General features: G+C 37.6%; 2 protein-coding genes across 3 annotated transcripts; one reads left to right on the forward strand and one right to left on the reverse strand.

Annotated features, from left to right (window-relative positions):
* The first annotated feature begins 691 nt into the window (after window positions 1-691).
* LOC122022385 (probable purple acid phosphatase 20) lies at window positions 692-2,359 on the forward strand. The gene is made up of 3 exons (XM_042580360.1): window positions 692-852; window positions 918-1,200; window positions 1,289-2,359. The coding sequence occupies exons 1-3, from the start codon at window positions 709-711 to the stop codon at window positions 2,149-2,151; spliced, it is 1,290 nt and encodes a 429-aa protein (XP_042436294.1). The 5' UTR covers window positions 692-708; the 3' UTR covers window positions 2,152-2,359.
* Window positions 2,360-3,148: 789 nt separating this feature from the next.
* On the reverse strand, window positions 3,149-7,183 carry LOC122025540 (CAAX prenyl protease 2-like). Of its 2 annotated transcripts, none has more exons than XM_042584354.1 (8): window positions 6,794-7,180; window positions 6,651-6,713; window positions 6,349-6,552; window positions 5,836-5,947; window positions 5,297-5,368; window positions 5,125-5,187; window positions 4,441-4,521; window positions 3,149-3,465 (listed from the first exon to the last, which is right to left on the reverse strand). In XM_042584354.1, the coding sequence occupies exons 1-8, from the start codon at window positions 7,055-7,057 to the stop codon at window positions 3,332-3,334; spliced, it is 993 nt and encodes a 330-aa protein (XP_042440288.1). In that variant the 5' UTR covers window positions 7,058-7,180; the 3' UTR covers window positions 3,149-3,331. The 2 variants fall into 2 exon arrangements, with proteins under 2 accessions (XP_042440288.1, XP_042440289.1); XM_042584355.1 differs by having other exon boundaries at window positions 3,328-3,465; window positions 4,441-4,564; window positions 6,794-7,183.
* Between the last annotated feature and the right edge of the window lie 13,379 nt (window positions 7,184-20,562).

Genomic DNA, 20,562 nt, shown 5'->3' on the forward strand with positions numbered 1-20,562 from the left:
CAATTATACATTTAAAATATATAATTTTAAAGTTGTTCAAACTCATATCAACAATTGTTTCCATAATAAATGCATACAACTCAACATGTGAGTATTGCACCACTTGGAACATTTCACGAATTGGTGCAGCCACTACTGATTGGAACAGTTGGTAACTATAGAGATATTTATTTTAATAGGTCTTTAAATTAATTTTTAACCAGTATAAAATATATCTTGTTAAATATCTGGCCTTCCTCACATAGAGTTGTTAAGTTAGGATAAAAAATTCTCCGTAATTTTTCTTTCTATATCTTTAAGTGGAGTCGATAATACTACCCATTTAGGATGAACGATTTCTCATTTTACCCTAACATAAAATATTTTCACTTTCACCCAAATTCACAACTATTATTTATATCCCCAATCAAAATATAAATAAATTCTTTTCTATGAGTCAAACTTACGTAATCCTAAAGCACAAGGCATTTAAATCTTCCGTAAACCGTTCAACGCTTCCACCTTCTTAAAAACAAAAAAACAAAAACTAATCGCACCCTATTTTCGTCCACCAAAATTTCTTTCTCGCGGGCCAAACGGTCGCTTCTTATGCCAGCCTGGCGCCACGTGTCCCAATCTTAGATTTTAGCATTCCGCAAATAGAACCGAGCTGGTGTCGGCAACTCTCCTTTAAAATCCCATCCCCAATTCCCTATCGGCTGCTCCGCCATGGCGTCGCCTCCTTCCGCCCTGCGCGTCGCCGTCCTCGCTTGCTCCCTCCTCGCCTGTGCTCTCGCCTACCGCCGTCCGCAACCAAGGGGCGCCCTCTTCGTCCCCCTCGCTGACGACGCCGACCGCCTCACTCCCCAGCAGGTACATCATTCGCTAGAGCCATTTCGCGTAAATTTGGACCGGTCGTCACTCCAGATCTGGTCCAGGTCCATGTATCGCTAGTGGGGGAAGACAGAATGAGGATAACATGGATCACCGAGGACGACGGCCCATCGGTGGTGGAATACGGCAGCCAGTTTTCTCTCAATGCCACCGGCTCTTCCGACACCTACTCCTACCTACTTTACCGCTCCGGCCATATTCATGACGTCGTCACCGGCCTACTGAGTCCCAGCACGGTGTACGACTACCGATTGGGCACGAACTCCGCTCGCAACTTTTCGTTGAAGACCCCACCGAAATCCTTGCCATTCGAGTTCGCCGTCGTCGGTGCGTTCTTTCCCACCTTTTTCTGCGGTTTTTTCCCCTGCTAATTTGTATGAAAATGGAGTATGTTACGATCGTCGGTGCGAAACAGGGGATTTGGGTCAGACAGAGTGGACGGGCTCGACTTTGAACCATTTGGCTGCGGCGGACTACGACGTGCTGCTGCTCCCCGGCGACCTCTCCTACGCCGACATGGAACAGCCGTTGTGGGACTCATTCGGTCGGCTGGTGGAGCCGCTGGCGAGCTCCCGGCCGTGGATGGTGACGCAGGGGAACCACGAGATCGAGAGGATCCCCCTCCTCCAACCGAAAAAGTTCGTCGCGTACGAGGCGCGATGGCGCATGCCGTACGACGCCGACCCAGCCACCTCCTCCGGCTCCAACCTCTTCTACTCCTTCGACGTCGCCGGCGGAGCCATCCATGTGATCATGCTCGGCTCCTACGCCGACTTCCACACAGGAACCCCGCAGCGGTCGTGGCTGGCAGCTGACCTCGCTAGGCTTGAGCGGCGGCGGCCGCAGTGGGTGGTGGCGGTGATCCACGCTCCGTGGTACAACTCGAACGACGCGCACCGCGAGGAGGGCGAGGAGATGCGGCAGGCGTTAGAGGCGATGCTGTACGAGGCGCGGGTGGACGTGGTGTTTGCCGGGCACGTGCATGCGTACGAGCGGTTCGATCGCGTGTTCAATGGTAGCTCCGACTTGTGCGGGCCGGTGCACATCACCATCGGCGACGGCGGGAACAGAGAGGGACTCGCGACCCAGTACCGGGACCCGCAGCCGGCGATCTCGCTGTTCAGGGAGGCCAGCTTCGGGCACGGCCGATTCAAGGTGGCGAACGCGACGCATGCACTGTGGACGTGGCACCGGAACGACGACGACGTGGCGGTGACGGCGGACCAGGTGTGGATCACCAGCTTGGCATCTGATCCGGCTTGTCAAAGGAAACGGTGAAAAAAAACCCATCGATCGACGAACAAATTAATGGGATTGAAACAAACAATTCCTTTAATTGGTTGAAAAATCCAGTTTGATCTGTTGTAGATTCGCTCAGGAATCTTATTAACCTCATCTTGAGGCGATTAACTAGGCCGATACCATCGATTAAGATATTACTGTAAAATTCCATTTAGAATCTATCTAATTGAAGATTCATCTACTATCTGCTGAATCAGAAAATCTATTGGGATAATATATTCCTAAATTGTTGGAAGTTTCAACAGTTCACGACAAGAGAGACCTCTCACAAGTCACAAACCAGTTTTTAACAGTTCTATTGTAGCTTTGAAGTATGCTGGTTGGTGAGGACAACTTGTGTGTTTTGGTGTCACGGACCTATGGAAAATTATTCTAATATTTAGAGTGGGTCTATTAGAGTGGCTATGGTTGCATTAGGTGGTGGCTCAGATCTTGGGAAGGAACGAGTCAAGCATTGTTATATGTTGTTTTGGTTTAGAAGGATATCCCAATGATAATGTATGTAGATAAAGTTAGAACATTGAGAGAATAATTTCTCACCGACAAACAATTGGGATTATTAATATCGCGGTGACCACATAGAGGCCTCAGAAGAGATGATAATTTAAGATTAAAGATGAGACCATATTATGATAGCTTAAAAGATGAAGGTGGATTGTTGATCATGGAGTTTCATCCAAGATTGTGGAATATTATTTATGATAGCATATAGTATTGTTTCCTGAGGATGCTCTGCGTTGATTAATTATAGTTTTTATGAATGATATCGAAATGTAGCAGTTCTTGCGAGTATTTAATAATGGAGAAGGGTGACAATGTCAGTTGACTAATTAAGTTTCCATTGCTTGATATGCACAGAAAGATTCATGCCAACCCATAACCATACGTTGATATGGGTCGACATTGATGATGAAATTCATAACATTAATTTTCACGAGGATTGGACGATGCGAGTTTCAAGGAAGACGAATCATTGAAAACACAACAGAATTCTAATCATTTCTAGCAAATCTTTAACACAATAATTTAAACATCACATTGATCAAAATGGTACAAAACTAACTCTTATAGCCAGGGTTGAATAGAGGTACCTTTCTTGTTTCTGATCAAATTGATAGTGTGTAAATGATCACGTCATGACCATCCAGCTTCAATATCAACTCCAACTGCAATAACGATGCCAACAGCTGCAGCCATCTCTCAAATCATTGTACAAATATGGACTAGTGGCTGGAAAAAGAAGCCATAAGAAACAAAGCACGCCAGCTGCAGCTGCTAAAGTTGCTAACCCTGCAAGTTGAAATATATGTGCTTTTATCTTTTTGCGCTAAACACAAAATGCCAATGCAAACCAACATTTATCCAACCAAGACAATGTTAACAATAACAAATGAAGGTTTTAATATAACAAATAGAAAGGCAGTAACGGATGATTCTAGCAGCTTCTAACAAATAAAGGGGGCGTGCAAACGTTAACACAAAAGAATTGTATGGAATAAAATACATCTTCAAATTCAATTTTGCTGATATATCATATCAGGGCATTTCATTTTATTCGCTCAGCGTCCCAACAGTGTTTGATTCCAAACTTTTGATTGCTCAGATAACGATAAATGATTTTAAACGGTTAACACTCAATTTCTAGTTTAAATTCGAAATTTGATATTTGAAAGTCAATGAGTACAAAAGAAAATGTTAAAATATGAACTCAAATAATATATCTATTGACTTTCTAGTCCAAGCAAAAAAAAACTTCAAAATGGTAGTGTTGTACGCTAGCGGTAGGAAATCTCAGATTAATATAATTGATTAATGGAATTGTGATTTAATATCTTATCATGTTCTGCCATAATTATGGGCTTGCTTCGGATTTAAAGATATTTGGTTGGAACAATTGACTTTTAGTTATTTCTTTTAGAAATGATGGTGCGTACTGATTATTCCTATCATTCAACTCTTGTTTCATGGCTTTAGAACCAAAGTTAAACTGGCATAATCAGAAGTGATAGTCAATTATTCTTCCATCACACTCTAGGCAACGCTCCCTTAATAACCATCCAAACCCTCATTTTTGCTAATATGATATTTTCCATTGACCATGATTTTATGCGAAATAGACTTTACTGAAGCATAATTCACTATGGTAGTTAGTAGCCATAAGCCACAAAACGACAAACATACTGTGCAAAAGGCTGCAAAATAGATTTTACTCAAATTGATATGAAGTTTGAAGCTAAATTATCTTAATCAGATTAGGGTCCAAACCTTTTGTCCTTGGACATGACAGCACTGGCAAGCCCATCACATTACAAAATACATGGGCAACTATGGGAGATATTAAGTTCCCTGCAGACAGTGCTATAGTTAAGTGCTGGACACTGTATAACATCTACAAAATGCAAAAAAAAAAATAAATAAACATAAGCAAGCTATGTTGGAACTCCTTTCTACTATGGAAATTTTAAATTCACTATGAGCCAATGGTATATAGTCCGTCTGAACAAAAAGAATAGCTAAAATCATTTTCAGCAAAGAAAATAGTAGTTATTTTTTCCATTTTTAACTCCTTATCTAGAAAATGTTATAAGTGTTGTCTTTCATTGATCAAAGTAAGACAAACAAGAGTTGAAGAATTTATGGAGTCTACATCACTTGAGCAAACATATGGAAAAGAACTAGTAGTTTTTTTTTTTTCATTTTTAATTGCTTTCGGAGAAATTTTAAATTTTTCAATAGCCACCACTAATTATTGCTTCTTTTCCGATCTAAGCAACTACAACAGTAGAAGAATCTTATGCTGCCTACACCACTTGTTAAGCATATGTAAACCAAACACTATTTACAAGAAGATACAAGGTAAAAGAAGCTTCAATATTCATACTTTCCCCCTGAGTATTATATAAAAGAGGTGGTATTGCATTTTATGACAAAATATGAGACATTACAAACCTGTTCGAATGAAGAGAAAGGATGCAAACCATCCAAAAATCACAGTATAGCCAAGCTGAAGACCTGGCACAAACCATAAATAGTTTATGTCACAGATAAGAAATGGTAGATAAAGCTTGAAATAGAACTTTGTGAAATCTAAGTGACGTTGAATAAAACTTCAAATAAGTACCTACGATTAGGAAAGCCTTTGTAAATCTATATCTTCTCTGGTAATAAAGCTCCAGAAAATGATTCAAATGTGCTGGAAAAGAAAAAAAAAAAAAAGGAGAGAGAGACAGATTAATGTTTGAGAAGAATCAAAAACAACATAAAGAAAAGTAGAGTTTATTACATGAAGGAACAAGGATTCACATCAACAGTAAAAAATTTGCTTACTACAAAATAGAAATAGACCTAGAGCCATATCAGATTTTTGGTATAAGAGTTTCTATTATCATGTCAAAGAAAGTAAAATAAATAAGGAATTTTGGTACTTGCAATTTACAGATCAAATGAAACATGCATCACAGTTGGTAGATATTGTTCTCAACTCAAAGTTACAAGCTATATCCAGAGAGTGAATCATTTTCAATACCATCAAATTCTCAAAGTTCAAGAACCTTTACATGAAAATTCTAGTTAATATGTTAGTTTAGAAACAAATAACACATTATTATTAAAACTGAAAGCAATCAAAGTTGAGGTACTTAAAAATTACAACTAAATTACCTAAACTGAAGAAAACTGGACTCAGAAAAATGATACTTGAAGTTCCAAACCCTCCACAAAGAAGCAATGGTATCATACATGCCCTGAAAACAAGCTCTTCAGTAAATGGAGCCTGACCGTAGAAGTTCCTTAGTCAGTTTATCTCAGGTGGTAATTATTACTACAATTTAAAGCAAGGTCAAATGATGCCAAAAAATCAATATATATATATATATATAATATGAAAATTTTAAAATATATTCCTTTATTTTCTAATTAACCAAGCTGAACTGTCTCAAATAAATATGGAAATAAGTAATTAATATAATAAGAAAGAAACTGAACGTGTAGAACCTAAACTAACCATCAGGCTCAGACTCTAGCAAGTGACCCAAACAAATATTTTCAAGTATCAAAAGGTTAACTACATAATAGACCATTGGATAAACACTTCATTGCATGCATTCTATACTTTTTATTGGTGAGAAGGGATGAAAAATATGATATGAAGTTCATTAACACATGGTGCCTTACCACTACATAGTTACGCCAAGCCATGACATTCCGAGCATAAGCAGTGATCCAATCCATACACCTCAGAACACACATGTCAAATCCGCTGCAAGAATTTTCTCGGCTGCCTTCTTTTCGAGAAGCAATCAACTTCCATGTCTTCGATACAAACGATCCTCCATACAGCAGGGAAGTCAGAAGGAGAGGAAAGAAAACAGCTTGGCACTACATAATTAACACGAATTTTCACTTTAGAAGTACAACGAAAGCATCGACCTCGCGATGCTAGAAAACCTAGAAGCACAAACAACTCGTTAACTTGCCAAGTGGTCGATCCTGACACCAAAAACACCCAAAACGGATGAAAAATCATCGAGTCTCCCGAGCTGATACAAAAAGAAAATGTCAACCCTGAACCTCTTGGGACGAATGGTAGTGAAATCGACGAGGTGGAAGCACGGCTTACTCCAAGTAGGAACCCACAGGCGACGACCGAGGCGACGGAGGAGACAGCAGCGCAGGCAAAGCGTCGAATGATAAAGCTATCGAGCGACGCCGGAGGAGGGAGGCGAAAGATTACGGTCGGCGAATATAGGGTTGCGACGTAGAAGAATGCCATAGACGCACAAGCGGCCACCGCCACCCCTCCCGAGACGGAGACCGCCAAGGCCACCGCTGGCGAGGGGTCGAATACATAAGGATCCATCGCCGAAGATGAAGACAGAACCATGGCGGCCAATGGGTCTTCCGGATCCGCTTAACGAGAGAGCAAGAAACCCAAGTCAGTCTCAGAAAAGCCCCTTCCCAGCTCGGCTGCTTTTCATTTGTTTATTTATCAAATTCCCCCCTTGCAAGGAAAGAAGAGGCGAGAAAGATATGAGAATGGTAGAGCGAATTGGGCCATGTCAATTTGGATTGAAGCTTCGATTTTGGTAGTCCTGTCAAATAATTCATTAGGTTTAAATTTTATTAATATACTTTAAGACGGATCTAAATAGGCCCCTATTATAGGGGTGATCATAGATTATATTATAGGGGTGATCATAGATTAAATTAGTTTAATTATTAAGATAAAAAATTATCCAATTCTACTAATCATAATATAATATCATGATTTTATATTTCGTCCTATATCCGACAGTTTTTATATATTAGATATCTGACAATTTATCAGTTATTTAAATATCTAATTCTATATCTAAGAAATATAAAATATAAATATAAATATAATAAAAAAAATAAAATATTTTAAAATAATAATAAATATTACTCATTAGCAACCATATAGACTATAAAAACATTCAAATGTATTTTATGGCTAATATATTACTCATTAGATATATTGTCAGTGACGATCTAACAGATATTACTCATTAGACAACCACATATTTTGTCCCTGATTTATAGTTTAAATTTTATGAACAAAATAATGTCATGTTGGGTTGGGCAAAACGATGTCGTCTTGAGTGTTTTACAGCAAAGTTGTTCGATTCGATTATCCGTGGTCTTTTTAAAACAGTAAACCGCTTTGGAACCGGACCTGATTGGTTTCACTGTTTTTCAAGCCGATTTTTATTCGATTTGATTGATTTTTTCAATTTAATTTGGATCGATATGAACGAATTGATCGGGTTGATAAATTGACTGCTCAACCCTAGTATAAATAGATCGATCCATACAGATCATGGGCCCAGATGAGCCATCCCTAAGGTGAGCCCAGATTAGCTGTGGATTGAAAAAAAAAATTAAAACTAAAATGAAAGACTCAGGGTTTATAAGGTTTATAGGTTTGATCCGTCCCATTCGCAATCTAAAATTAAAATTTTAATCTTTTCTCTATTTTTTTTTAATTATTTTAAACGAGTTTGCGAGTTGATCCACCAACCTTACAAATCGCCATGGATTGAATTCGGAGATTTCTCGATCTATTCCATTCCGTAATGGGTTTTTGATAGACGGGCTACTCTGCTCATAAATGTATCGATTTGACAACACCATAGAAAAAAAAAAAGGAGAGAATTCTCAACTTTTTATTTTAAAAGGTCATTAAATATTTTTTCCCCCAAAAACACTTTAATGGCCTAACAGACCAACGTTAAGGATGAATTCGTCAACATATTCACGGCTTAACTTTGACCCTGAATGGCTATTGATCTGGTTCTGAATTCAGATGAGGGTCGATTGAGATATTGTTGATATTGATGAAGAGGCGACGTGGATATCTCTATCATATGTGTCCAGAAAAATGAACTCTCACGAGGAACTAATAGGCGGTGGTGATTAAACCAACGGTACATGAGATTTGCGCACACTCAGATAAATATAAAGAACGTTAGAGACCAAAAATTCGAGAAAAAGTCCCCGGTGTTGGTGCGGGAAGCATCCGACGATCGAACTCGTGTTTTGATAACGGCAAAGAATTCAAAGTTAAAATGTTTTTTAGTTTAACAAGTCTACTTGAGGATTTCAGGAAAATCCTAGCTGCAGTTAGGCAAAGGGAAAACCCTAGGGGGCGGTAACCCTAGGTCATAGGGGGCGGTAACCCTAGGTTATAGGGGGTGGTAACCCTATGCGGAAAGTCTTGGCAGATCGATGGCTTCAGGCAAAAGTCCTAGGGGGTGGTAACCCTAGGTGAAAAGTCCTGGTGTCGCGAACCAGGTGAAAGATTGGACTAGCCGGGGAAGCGGATGTCCAGCAGAAAGTCCGGAAGCATCGAGTGTTGAGCAAAAGTCCAGTCGATCTGGAGAATCGACTGGCAACAGGTAAATCTCCTGAGTGGAGTAGACTCGGACAGTCCGAAGACTGTCAATTATTATTTACTATGTTTTATCAGATTCTAACACTGTCTTGCAGGGTATTTTGCTCGGACTAACCTTTGTTTGCAGGTGAGGAGCCTGCTGGAAAAAGGCTGTCCGGGCGCCCGGAGGTCCGGGCGCCCGGAACAAGTCCGGGCGCCCGGGACCAAACTTTATCCCTGCCGCGACTTCGCCACGTGGAGCATCCCGGTTGGTTGGCCACGTCACACTCCAGGCGCCCGGAAGGGATCCAGGCGCCCGGAACCGCATATAAAAGGAGGGTTGAGGTGCAGCTTCAAGGGACGACAATCATCTAAGCAATCTCCTTGCGACAAGCTGCTAACGACTCAATCCAGAAGTGCTGCAACGACACCCCGACAACCCGGAGCTTCGGATTTAATCTTTTTGTTGTCGGTATAATCTTTTTACAGCTTTGAATTGTAATTAGTTTGTAATACTCTTAACGAACTTATAGTTGTTGCCCACCGAAAGCGATCAAGGATCGCGGGCCTTCGAGTAGGAGTCGTCACAGGCTCCGAACGAAGTAAATCCACTGTGTTCATCCGCTTGTGTTTCTTTCATTCCGCTGCGTTTGTTTTTACTCATACGATTTCGATAATCGCGAAATCCACGAGCGCTTCTCGATCCAACAATTGTTTCTTCTTGTTCTTGCCTTTCGACTTATAAGTAGAAACATTTTCAGCAAAGTGAATTTGAGAATTATGACTAAATATTCTAATCTCTTTTCTGAATTCTGCTCAAAGCTGGTCAATACCACTTAAGCCTGTTATTTTTTCCTTCCTCCCGCACTACTAATCCAAGACTTAGTCTTGGAATAGATCTTGTTGTTTCTGTTTTTTTTTTTAGATCTAAATGGCCCAACAAGAAGGATTTAGTACCGTTCGTCCCCCATTATTTTCTGGAGAAGACTTCGGATATTGGAAGGGGCGAATGGAAATTTATCTAAAGATCCAGTTCGACACCTGGATGATCGTGAAAACAAGATTGCAACTACCAACTGGTACAGACGGTAAGCCTACATCCTGTGAAAACTGGGAGCCATCATTTATCAAAAAGGTGGAAGCCGACGCCAAAGCCACCTGCACAATCCAGTGCGGCCTTACCAAAGAAGAGCTCAACAGAGTCGGTCCATTCTCCTCCGTAAAGGAACTATGGGAGAAACTGATCGAACTACACGAGGGCACCTCAGAAACCAAGGTGAGTAAACGTGATTTGTTACTAAATAAACTATATAATTTGAAAATGCAAGAAGGCGAGACGGCAAGTTCTTTGCACGCCCGAATTCAAGATATCCTGAATTCTCTACATGGAATCGGACAGAAGGTAGAAAACAGAGATATAATAAGGTATGCCCTTAACTCATTCTCTAGGAGTACACTATGGGCATCAATGGTAGATGCCTATAAAGTCTCTAAGGATTTGTCCTCCTTGAAATTAGACGAATTATTTAGCGAATTCGAACTCCATGAACAAACTAATGCACAGCCATCCGAGAAAGGGATTGCTTTGGTTGCAGGAACGAATCGAACACGGGAATTAAGAGGACGGCGAAAAATTGAATCGGAATCAGAAGATGAATCCGACTCAGAAGAAGATGAACTGACCAGTGAACTTGTGAATCTTGTAAAGAAGCTCTACAAGAAGAAGAAGGGCTTCAACAAGAAAGATCTAAAGAAGGCAGTCCATCCAGGGAGGCCCAACAAAACTCAAAGGTGAAGTTCAAGTCACATGTTACGGCAACCAGAAAGGGCATATCAAGGCCAACTGCCCAATCAAAAGGAGGCCAAAAGCAAAGAAGAAAGAAGGCCCTAAAGGCAACTCGGGACGAATCTTCTTCGGAGGACGAAGACGAAGAACTCGACCAAACGAGTTTACTCGCATTGATGGCCCGGGACCGGATCATCGAATCCGAGTCAGAAGCCGACTCCGAGCAAAGCCACGGATCCGCATCCGTTTCCGAAGGGCCAGACTCCGCTGTAAGTATTCCTAGGCTTAATAATTTAGTCAATTATTTACTTCGCAAATTAGCCAAGTCAAATTTGAAAATTAAGTCACTTTTAAAAGAAGTAACCATTCTTAAAGGAGTAATTAACTCAAAATCTTTAACTGAAGATTCAACTCAAGTACAACAACTTGAGAAAGAAAATTCAAATCTGAAAAATCAGTTAAATGATTTAAAAATTACTTTAGAAAAGTTCTCTCTGGGCTCCAAGAATTTGGATCTAATTCTTGGGACACAAAGAGCCGTCTACAATAAGACTGGGCTAGGATATAAAAGTAAAAAGAAATATAAATCGTATTTATCCTTAATAAACAAACAAAGTAGTAAATCAGTCCAAGCATGGGTCCCCAAGTCCAAATTGATAAATCAAAGTGGACTTGGCCAATACTGGGTTCCGAAGGATCAAATCTACTTCCTCGACAGACCATATCGAGGTCGTGATCTAGGGAAAGCTAAAATGAAAACGATCAAAATTCAAAATTCGAAATTAAATTAAAAAACTAAAATCAAATTCAAAATTCAAAAATTTGAAATTAAATTAAAAATCTAAAATCAAATTCAAAATTCGAAATTAAATTAAAAACCTAAAATCAAATTCAAAATGCGAAATTAAATTAAAAATCTAAAATCAAATTCAAAATTCGAAATTAAATTAAAAAACTAAAATCAAATTCAAAATTCAATTCGAAATTAAATTAAAAATCTAAAATCAAATTCAAAATTAAATTAAAAAACTAAAATCAAAATTATAAATGAAAAATAGAATGAGGGTCCAAACTAGCTGGCACCTCCAACTGAACTACCCGACAGGGTAACTGAACCTAATTTACCCGGAATGGGTAAAACAAGAATGGATTACCCGGCAGGGTATTTAAGGTTAGATTAAAACGGGATAAGTTTAACTTGAACCACAGTACTGGTGAAGTTTTTGGATGATAGTACGTTAGGGAAACTTGGGCATCGCATGTCTAGGAAGATATGGCTTCGACCTGGTGCATTTGGCCAAGTGGAACTGATCGAAGCTACCCTTAAATAGATCCTAACTAGTTAGACCAAGTTTTAGTATTAAGTTCAATGGGTAGGACTATTTGGAAAACCTCGAAGGCATGGTTACTTTAATGAGCTCCTTGTGACTCACCATAACCCAGAAGTTTATCCAAAGAATGCTTACTTGTTGAATCCAAAGCTAAACCTGAATCTAACACAAGACTAAACAAAACCCTTAAATTGAACCTCAATTCATCTCACAAAAATTATAGGATTCCCTGATTGAGAAATTAGATCGGGTGAGATGACTAAGTAATTTCAAAATTTTTAAATTTCAAAATTATTTTAAAAACTTAAATTTCAAAATTATTTTAAAAACTTAAATTTCAAAATTATTTTAAAAATTTTTAAATTTCAAAATTATTTTAAAAATTTTTAAATTTCAAAATTATTTTAAAAACTTAAATTTCAAAATTATTTTAAAAACTTAAATTTCAAAAACTTAAATTTCAAAATTATTTTAAAAACTTAAATTTCAAAATTATTTTAAAAACTTAAATTTCAAAATTATTTTTAAAAAAAAAACTTAAATTTCAAAATTATTTTAAAAACTTAAATTTCAAAATTATTTTAAAAACTTAAATTTCAAATTATTTTAAAACTTAAATTTAAAATTATTTTAAAACTTAAATTTAAAAATTTCAAAATTGTTTTAAATTTCAAAATTATTTTAAAACTTAAATTTCAAAATTATTTTAAAAACTTAATTTCAAAATTATTTTAAAAACTTAAATTTCAAATTATTTTAAAAACTTTTCAAAATTATTTTAAAACTTAAATTTCAAAATTTTTAAACTTAAATTTCAAAATTATTTTAAAAAACTTAAATTTCAAAATTATTTTAAAACTTATTTCAAAATTATTTTAAAACTTAAATTTCAAAATTATTTTAAAACTTAAATTTCAAAATTATTTTAAAACTTAAATTTCAAAATTATTTTAAAACTTAAATTTCAAAATTATTTTAAAACTTAAATTTCAAAATTTTTTTAAAAACTTAAATTTCAAAATTATTTTAAACTTAAATTTCAAAATTATTTTAAAAACTTAAATTTCAAAATTATTTTAAAACTTAAATTTCAAAATTATTTTAAACTTAAATTTCAAAATTATTTTAAAACCTTAAATTTTGAAATTATTTTAAAAAATTATTTTCAAAATTATTTTAAAAACTTAAATTTCAAAATTATTTTAAAAACTTAAATTTCAAAATTATTTTAAAAAACTTAAATTTCAAAATTATTTTAAAAACTTAAATTTCAAAATTATTTTAAAAACTTAAATTTCAAAATTATTTTAAAAACTTAAATTTCAAAATTATTTTTTTAAAAAAAAACTTAAATTTCAAAATTATTTTAAAAAAAACTTCAATTTCAAAATTATTTTAAAAACTTAAATTTCAAAATTATTTTAAAAACTTAAATTTCAAAATTATTTTAAAAAACTTAAATTTCAAAATTATTTTATAAACTTAAATTTCAAAATTATTGTTATATTGAATACAATAGAATAGAAAATTTAAGGAGACAATAAACATAGTGTCTACTTCAATCATGCTATCTTTAAATCCATTAAAAAGAAACCAATTCAACTACTTCATGTGTAGGAATTGGATCAATGGATGTTTGATAGTGGATGCTCCAGACATATGACTGGAGACAAGTTGAAGTTTACCAAACTCAAGTACAAGAGTCTAGGATCAGTTGCATTCGGCAACAACGGTAAACTTAAAGTAATCGGAAAAGGTAATATTGAACTTAGTTCCGATTTTGTTATTCGAAATGTTTTATTGGTTGACAATTTTAACTTTAATTTACTAAGTATAAGTCAATTGTGTGACAGCGGATATCTAGTTAATTTCGATAAATCCGGATGTCTAGTTAAAAATATTGAAAATCCAGAAATTAAACTTAAGGGACTTAGGAAAAATAACATCTACACAATTAATTTATCAATATCCTCTATAAAGTGTCTTCTGACACAACAAGAGGAAACCCAACTGTGGCACAGAAGGCTGGGTCACACACACATAAGACTTATTTCAAGAATAAGTCAAAATGGTCTAGTTAGAGGTTTGCCCAAATTAAAATTTATTGAAAATTCAATCTGTGATGCATGTCAAAAAGGAAAACAAACCAAGTCAACCCATAAGTCAACTAACCTAGAGAGATCCAACACCATACTTGAGCTCCTTCACCTTGATCTATTTGATTCACATGGAGCCAAATCACTAAACAAGAACCAATATTGCTTAGTAATAATTGATGACTACTCCAGGTACACTTGGGTAAAATTTCTAAAAACAAAAGATGAAACCTATGAAATATTTAGTAATTTTTGCAACTTAACGAAAAATGAAAAAGATACTAAAATTAAAAGAATAAGAAGTGATCACGGAGGGGAATTTGAAAATCATAAGTTCACCCAATTTTGTAAAATAAATGGATACCAACATGAATTGTCATGTCCTAGAACCCCCCAACAAAATGGACTAGTAGAACGTAAAAATAGGACACTACAAGAAGCCGCTAGGACAATGTTAAACGAATATGAGTTAAGTCACCAATTTTGGGCTGAAGCAATAAATACGGCAAATTATATTCAAAACAGAATTTTAATAAACAAATATCACAACAAAACACCGTATGAACTCTACTATCATAAAATTCCCAATCTAAATTATTTAAAAGTATTTGGTTGTAAAGTTCACATTTTAAATACTAAAGATTACTTAGGAAAATTTACACCCAAATCTAACCAAGGAATCTTCTTAGGATACTCATCTACCAGTAGAGCCTTTAGAGTATATAATCAAAATACATTAAAAGTTGAAGAAACAACTAATGTAATATTTGATGAAGAAAACAACTTACCTAATATAAATGCAAATATTAACACTAATCCAAGAGATGTAGATGATGATGAAATCCAAACTAATCTTAATGAGTCTGAAGAACCAGTTTCTGACTCACAAATAAGACCAACTAGAACAAGCACCTCTCACCCACCAGACCAAATTTTGGGTGACCCAAACCTAGGAGTCAGAACTAGATCGTCCTATAGAAACCTTAGTCAGATTGCTCTAATTTCTAAAATTGAACCTAAAACTATAGAAGAAGCCCTGCCTGATCCAGACTGGATCATTGCAATGCAGGAAGAATTAGCCCAATTTGAGAGAAACCAAGTCTGGGACCTTGTACCTAAACCCATAGATAAATCAATAATAGATACTAAATGGGTTTTTAGGAATAAGTTAGATGATCACGGTGATATAGTAAGAAACAAGGCAAGATTAGTAGCAAAAGGGTTTAGTCAAGTTGAAGGCCTAGATTATGATGAAACCTATGCTCCAGTAGCTAGACTCGAGTCCATTAGGATGTTATTAGCTTATGCAGCCAATAAAGGATTCAAATTGTACCAAATGGATGTTAAGTCAGCCTTTTTAAATGGTTTTATCAAGGTAGAAGTCTACGTAAGCCAACCTCCAGGGTTTGAAGACATAGACTATCCTAATCACGTTTTTAAATTAAAAAAGGCACTATATGGACTAAAACAAGCTCCTAGAGCATGGTATGAAAGATTATCTAATTACTTAATATCCAAAGAATTTAACCAAGGACAAATTGATCCTACTTTGTTCGTGAAAACTATAGGAAAAGACATCTTTATAGCCCAAATCTATGTTGATGACATAATTTTTGGCTCAACTAACTCAAAATTTCTAAAAGAATTTATTAAGTTAATGGAAAGTGAATTTGAAATGAGCATGGTTGGGGAACTCAACTTTTTCTTAGGCTTACAAATAAAACAAACCAAAGATGGAATCTACATTTATCAAACTAAGTATGCTAAGGAGTTAATCAAAAAATTAAGCATGGAAAACTCAAAAATTATAACTACTCCAATGGCAACCAACATAAACATTGACTCTGACCCTGAAGGAAAACCTGTAGACCCAAAATACTATAGGAGTGCCATAGGGAGTTTACTTTATCTAACTGCAAGTCGACCTGACATACTGTTTGCAGTAGGTATGTGTGCAAGATACCAATCCTGTGCAAAAGAGTCACACCTAACATATGTTAAAAGAATACTGAGGTATATTAAAGGAACTCTAAATGTAGGACTTTGGTATCGAAGAACTTGCACTTTTGATCTTTATGGCTATTCTGATTCAGACTATGCCGGGTGCAAGCTAGACAGAAAAAGTACAAGTGGTAGCTGCCAGATTCTAGGTCAGTGCCTAGTAAGTTGGTCAAGCAGAAAGCAACATTGTGTTGCTCTATCCACTACAGAAGCTGAATACATAGCTCTAGGAGAATGTGCATCTCAATTGTTATGGATGATGCATACACTAAAAGACTATCAACTAGACTATAAAAATACTAAAATATTTATTGATAATATCAGTTCAATTAATCTGACCAAAAATCCTATACACCACTCTAGGACCAAACACATAGAGGTAAAACACCACTTTGTAAGGGATCATGTAGCTAAAGGTGAAATTGCACTCAACCACGTTGAGTCCAAATCAAACCTAGCTGACATTTTTACTAAACCCTTACCTGAACTTGAGTTCAGTGGACTTAGAAGGCAAATAGGAATGTGTTGGGTAGAATAGATACCTTACTACTATTATTTTGTTTTTAACTTCTAGGCAAAACAGTTTTTCAAAACTCCAATTTTACTAGACTTTTAAAAGTTGGGTTTAGTCTAGGATTTCCCCCTAGATATCATGTTCCCCTAGAATTAAGCCAGAGCATCTCACAAAACACCTAGGTTTACCTTGATTGTGGTTGAAAAACATAGAATGGCGTGAGATGCATAGGGTATAGCCTGGACTCAAGAATGCTTATATCTGTGCATCAATATGAGTCTGGGCGTTAAATATGCAATAAACATTAATCAAGTTAAAGTTCTCAAGCTCTAGTCAAGTCTATCTGGACCTAAATAACTTAACTTGACTAACCTGGTAAAAGCTATTGTCCTATAGACAATCAGCAAGTAGCTAAAGGTTAGACAGTTGGCAAAGGATACTCAATTTCTTTTTTAAAGAATGTTTTGTTCTCTATGGCTCTGATACCTAATATATAAACATGACTTGTGCTTGGACTTAAGGACCAACTGAACTTAAAAGAATAATCTTGTTCTAAAAACTTAAATTCCAATTGACCTTGAACTTCCAAACTCTGTTGAATATTGCTAACTTTAATCATGTACAAATCTTTACACATTGCCCATTTTTTTAATTATGGCAAAGGGGGAGAGTAGCAAAAAAGTAAACATAAAAAAAAAATTTCAAGTTAAAAATTAAGGGGGAGCAAAAATTAAGGGGGAGTATATAGGGCAAAATTTACTTTAGTCACCTTGTTCATCTATACTTAGCAAATTTTGCCTGTGTTTAAAATGACTATCTATTCGCTTGTTTACTTAACTTCGAATTCGTGTTGCCATAATCAAAAAGGGGGAGATTGTTGGTGCGGGAAGCATCCGACGATCGAACTCGTGTTTTAATAACGGCAAAGAATTCAAAGTTAAGATGTTTTTTAGTCTAACAAGTCTACTTGAGGATTTCAGGAAAGTCCTAGCTGCAGTTAGGCAAAGGGAAAACCCTAGGGGGCAGTAACCCTAGGTCATAGGGGGTGGTAACCCTATGCGGAAAGTCTTGGCAGGTCGATGGCTTCAGGCAAAAGTCCTAGGGGGTGGTAACCCTAGGTGAAAAGTCCTGGTGTCGCGAACCAGGTGTAAGACTGGACTAGCCGGGGAAGCGGATGTCCAGCAGAAAGTCCGGAAGCATCGAGTGCTGAGCAAAAGTCCAGTCGATCTGGAGGATCGACTGGCAACAGGTAAATCTCCTGAGTGGAGTAGGTGAGGACGCGTTCCCCGCAGAGGGAACAGTAGGCGTCGGGTCGACCTAGGGCTTCCGGCGGGAAATCCAAAGTCAGACTCGGACAGTCCGAAGACTGTCAATTATTATTTACTATGTTTTATCAGATTCTAACACCGTCTTGCAGGATATTTTGCTCGGACTAACCTTTGTTTGCAAGTGAGGAGCCTGCTGGAAAAAGGCTGTCCGGGCGCCCGGAGGTCCGGGCGCCGGGAACAGGTCCGGGCGCCCGGGACCAAACTTTATCCCTGCCGCGACTTCACCACGTGGAGCATCCCGGTTGGTTGGCCATGTCACACTCCAGGCGCCCGGAAGGGATCCAGGTGCCTGGAATCGCATATAAAAGGAGGGTTGAGGTGCAGCTTCAAGGGACGACAATCATCTAAGCAATCTCCTTGCGACAAGCTGCTAATGACTCAATCCAGAAGTGCTGCAACGACACCCCGACAACCCGGAGCTTCGGATTTAATCTTTTTGTTGTCGGTATAATCTTTTTACAGCTTTGAATTGTAATTAGTTTGTAATACTCTTAACGAACTTATAGTTGTTGCCCACCGAAAGCGATCAAGGATCGCGGGCCTTCGAGTAGGAGTCGTCACAGGCTCCGAACGAAGTAAATCCACTGTGTTCATCTGCTTGTGTTTCTTTCATTTCCGCTGCATTTTTACTCGAGTGTTTTACGATTTCGATAATCGAACGAAATAGCCACGAGCGCTATTCACCCCCCCCCTCTAGCGCTTCTCGATCCAACACCCGGCACAAGCCTTTCGACACTCAAGTCAGGTACATTTTGTTGGAATCCTAAGGTTATTTTTGGTGTGATCAACCAAGTTATTTTAGGTTTTGTTATGCTTTGATCCCTGTGTCTAAGTGTGCAGGAGCTTAGGAGCACAGGAAGTTGAGCGGAAGACGCAGCTAGTAAGAAGGATGACACAGTAGAGAGCCAACGGACTTGATGCGTCTAAGGGACGAGGTGATGCGAAAGAGTACATCGATGGACGAGAAGGACGCACGCGGCGGTCCGAGAGACGAGAAGCCGGGGTGGAAGGCTGCTCGATGAGAAGGCTGAAAATTAGGTTCAAGTGAGCCCTATTCTGTTGGCCGAAATCACCCAGGAGATCGTAGTAGCAAATGAGTGAAATGGAGCTGCAAGTGCTGCTAGAGGTGCCTTCAAAGGCTGTTGAAGGCGCCTCCGCGCCTTCTGTGGAAGGCGCCTTCCATGGCGGGAAGACGTCTTCGATGAACAGTGCAAAGACGCCCTCCATGAGCATGGAAGGCGCCTTCGACAAGGTAATTTTGGTCATTGCGGAAAGGATAAAAGTTTATTCTTTGGCCTCGCTAGAGGTGCCTTCCAGTCCTATGGAAGGCGCCTTCAGCTGCGAATAAGTTTTTCATGGTCTATAAAAATACCTCTGGACTTAGGAAAGATGTAGCAACTTCGGTATTCAATTTTCTAGTCATTTCTGAGCTTTCACTGTGTGTAAAAGGTTTCTCCGCCTTCAACGAAGGAGATTCTTAGTGAGTTTTCATCTGCCTTGGATTAATAATCATCTAAGTTGTAATCAAGTAAATAGTGGTCTTTTACTTTTTTCTTTTAAGTTATTAATTATATTTTAATTACTTTATTAATCTGAGTTGAAAGTCGAGAAAGGTGCTTATTTTAGTGTTTCAGACAACTCAACCCTCTCCAGCTAGCCTACCCGAACCAACAAGTGGTATCAAAGCCTAACAGCTTCAGGAGGACTAACCGCCGAACGAAGCACACGAGATTGTCGGATCAAGCATCCACCCACCAAAGTTCAAGGGAGATTTCACCAACTGGAAAAAGAAGATGGAGGTATTTTTCTTCAAAACTAATTTCGATTTACTTTTAATAATGGAATTTGGTTTTGTAACACCCAAAGGTAAAGAAAAATACCACTGGGCCAAAAAGGAGCAGGTTGATTTCATGGCAAATGACAAAGCAGAGTTCCATCTGCTAAGCGTTCTACCGCCACAAGAAGTCAACTAGATCGGAGCCTACGAGTCTGCGAAGGAGCTCTGGGAGAAATTCCTGGAACTACACGAAGGAACCTCGAAGGCGAAACTCGCGAGACGGGATCTCCTCGGAAACCATATCAGCAACATCAAACTGGAACAAGGTGAAACTGTTGCACACCTTCATTCAAGGATCAAGGAGCTCATCACTGGACTCACGAATCTCAGAGAAAATGTAAGTAACCGAGATTCGCTAAGGTACGTGCTTAACACATTCCCTAGAAATACTGAATGCGCATCATTAGTAGATGCTTATTACATATCTAAGGATTTAGATTTAACTACTTTAGAAGAATTATTTTCTACTTTTGAAGTCCCTGAAATGAGATGTACAAATCCAAAAAATGAGCCAAAGTACAACATTGCCTTTAAGGCAGCGATGGACGTGTTGGACCGGGTAGGCTGGCTGGAGAGGGTTGAGTTGCCTGAAACACTAAAACAAA

This window comes from Zingiber officinale, chromosome 9B (genome assembly GCF_018446385.1).
Source record: "Zingiber officinale cultivar Zhangliang chromosome 9B, Zo_v1.1, whole genome shotgun sequence".
In the NCBI taxonomy this organism is placed as follows: domain Eukaryota; kingdom Viridiplantae; phylum Streptophyta; class Magnoliopsida; order Zingiberales; family Zingiberaceae; genus Zingiber; species Zingiber officinale.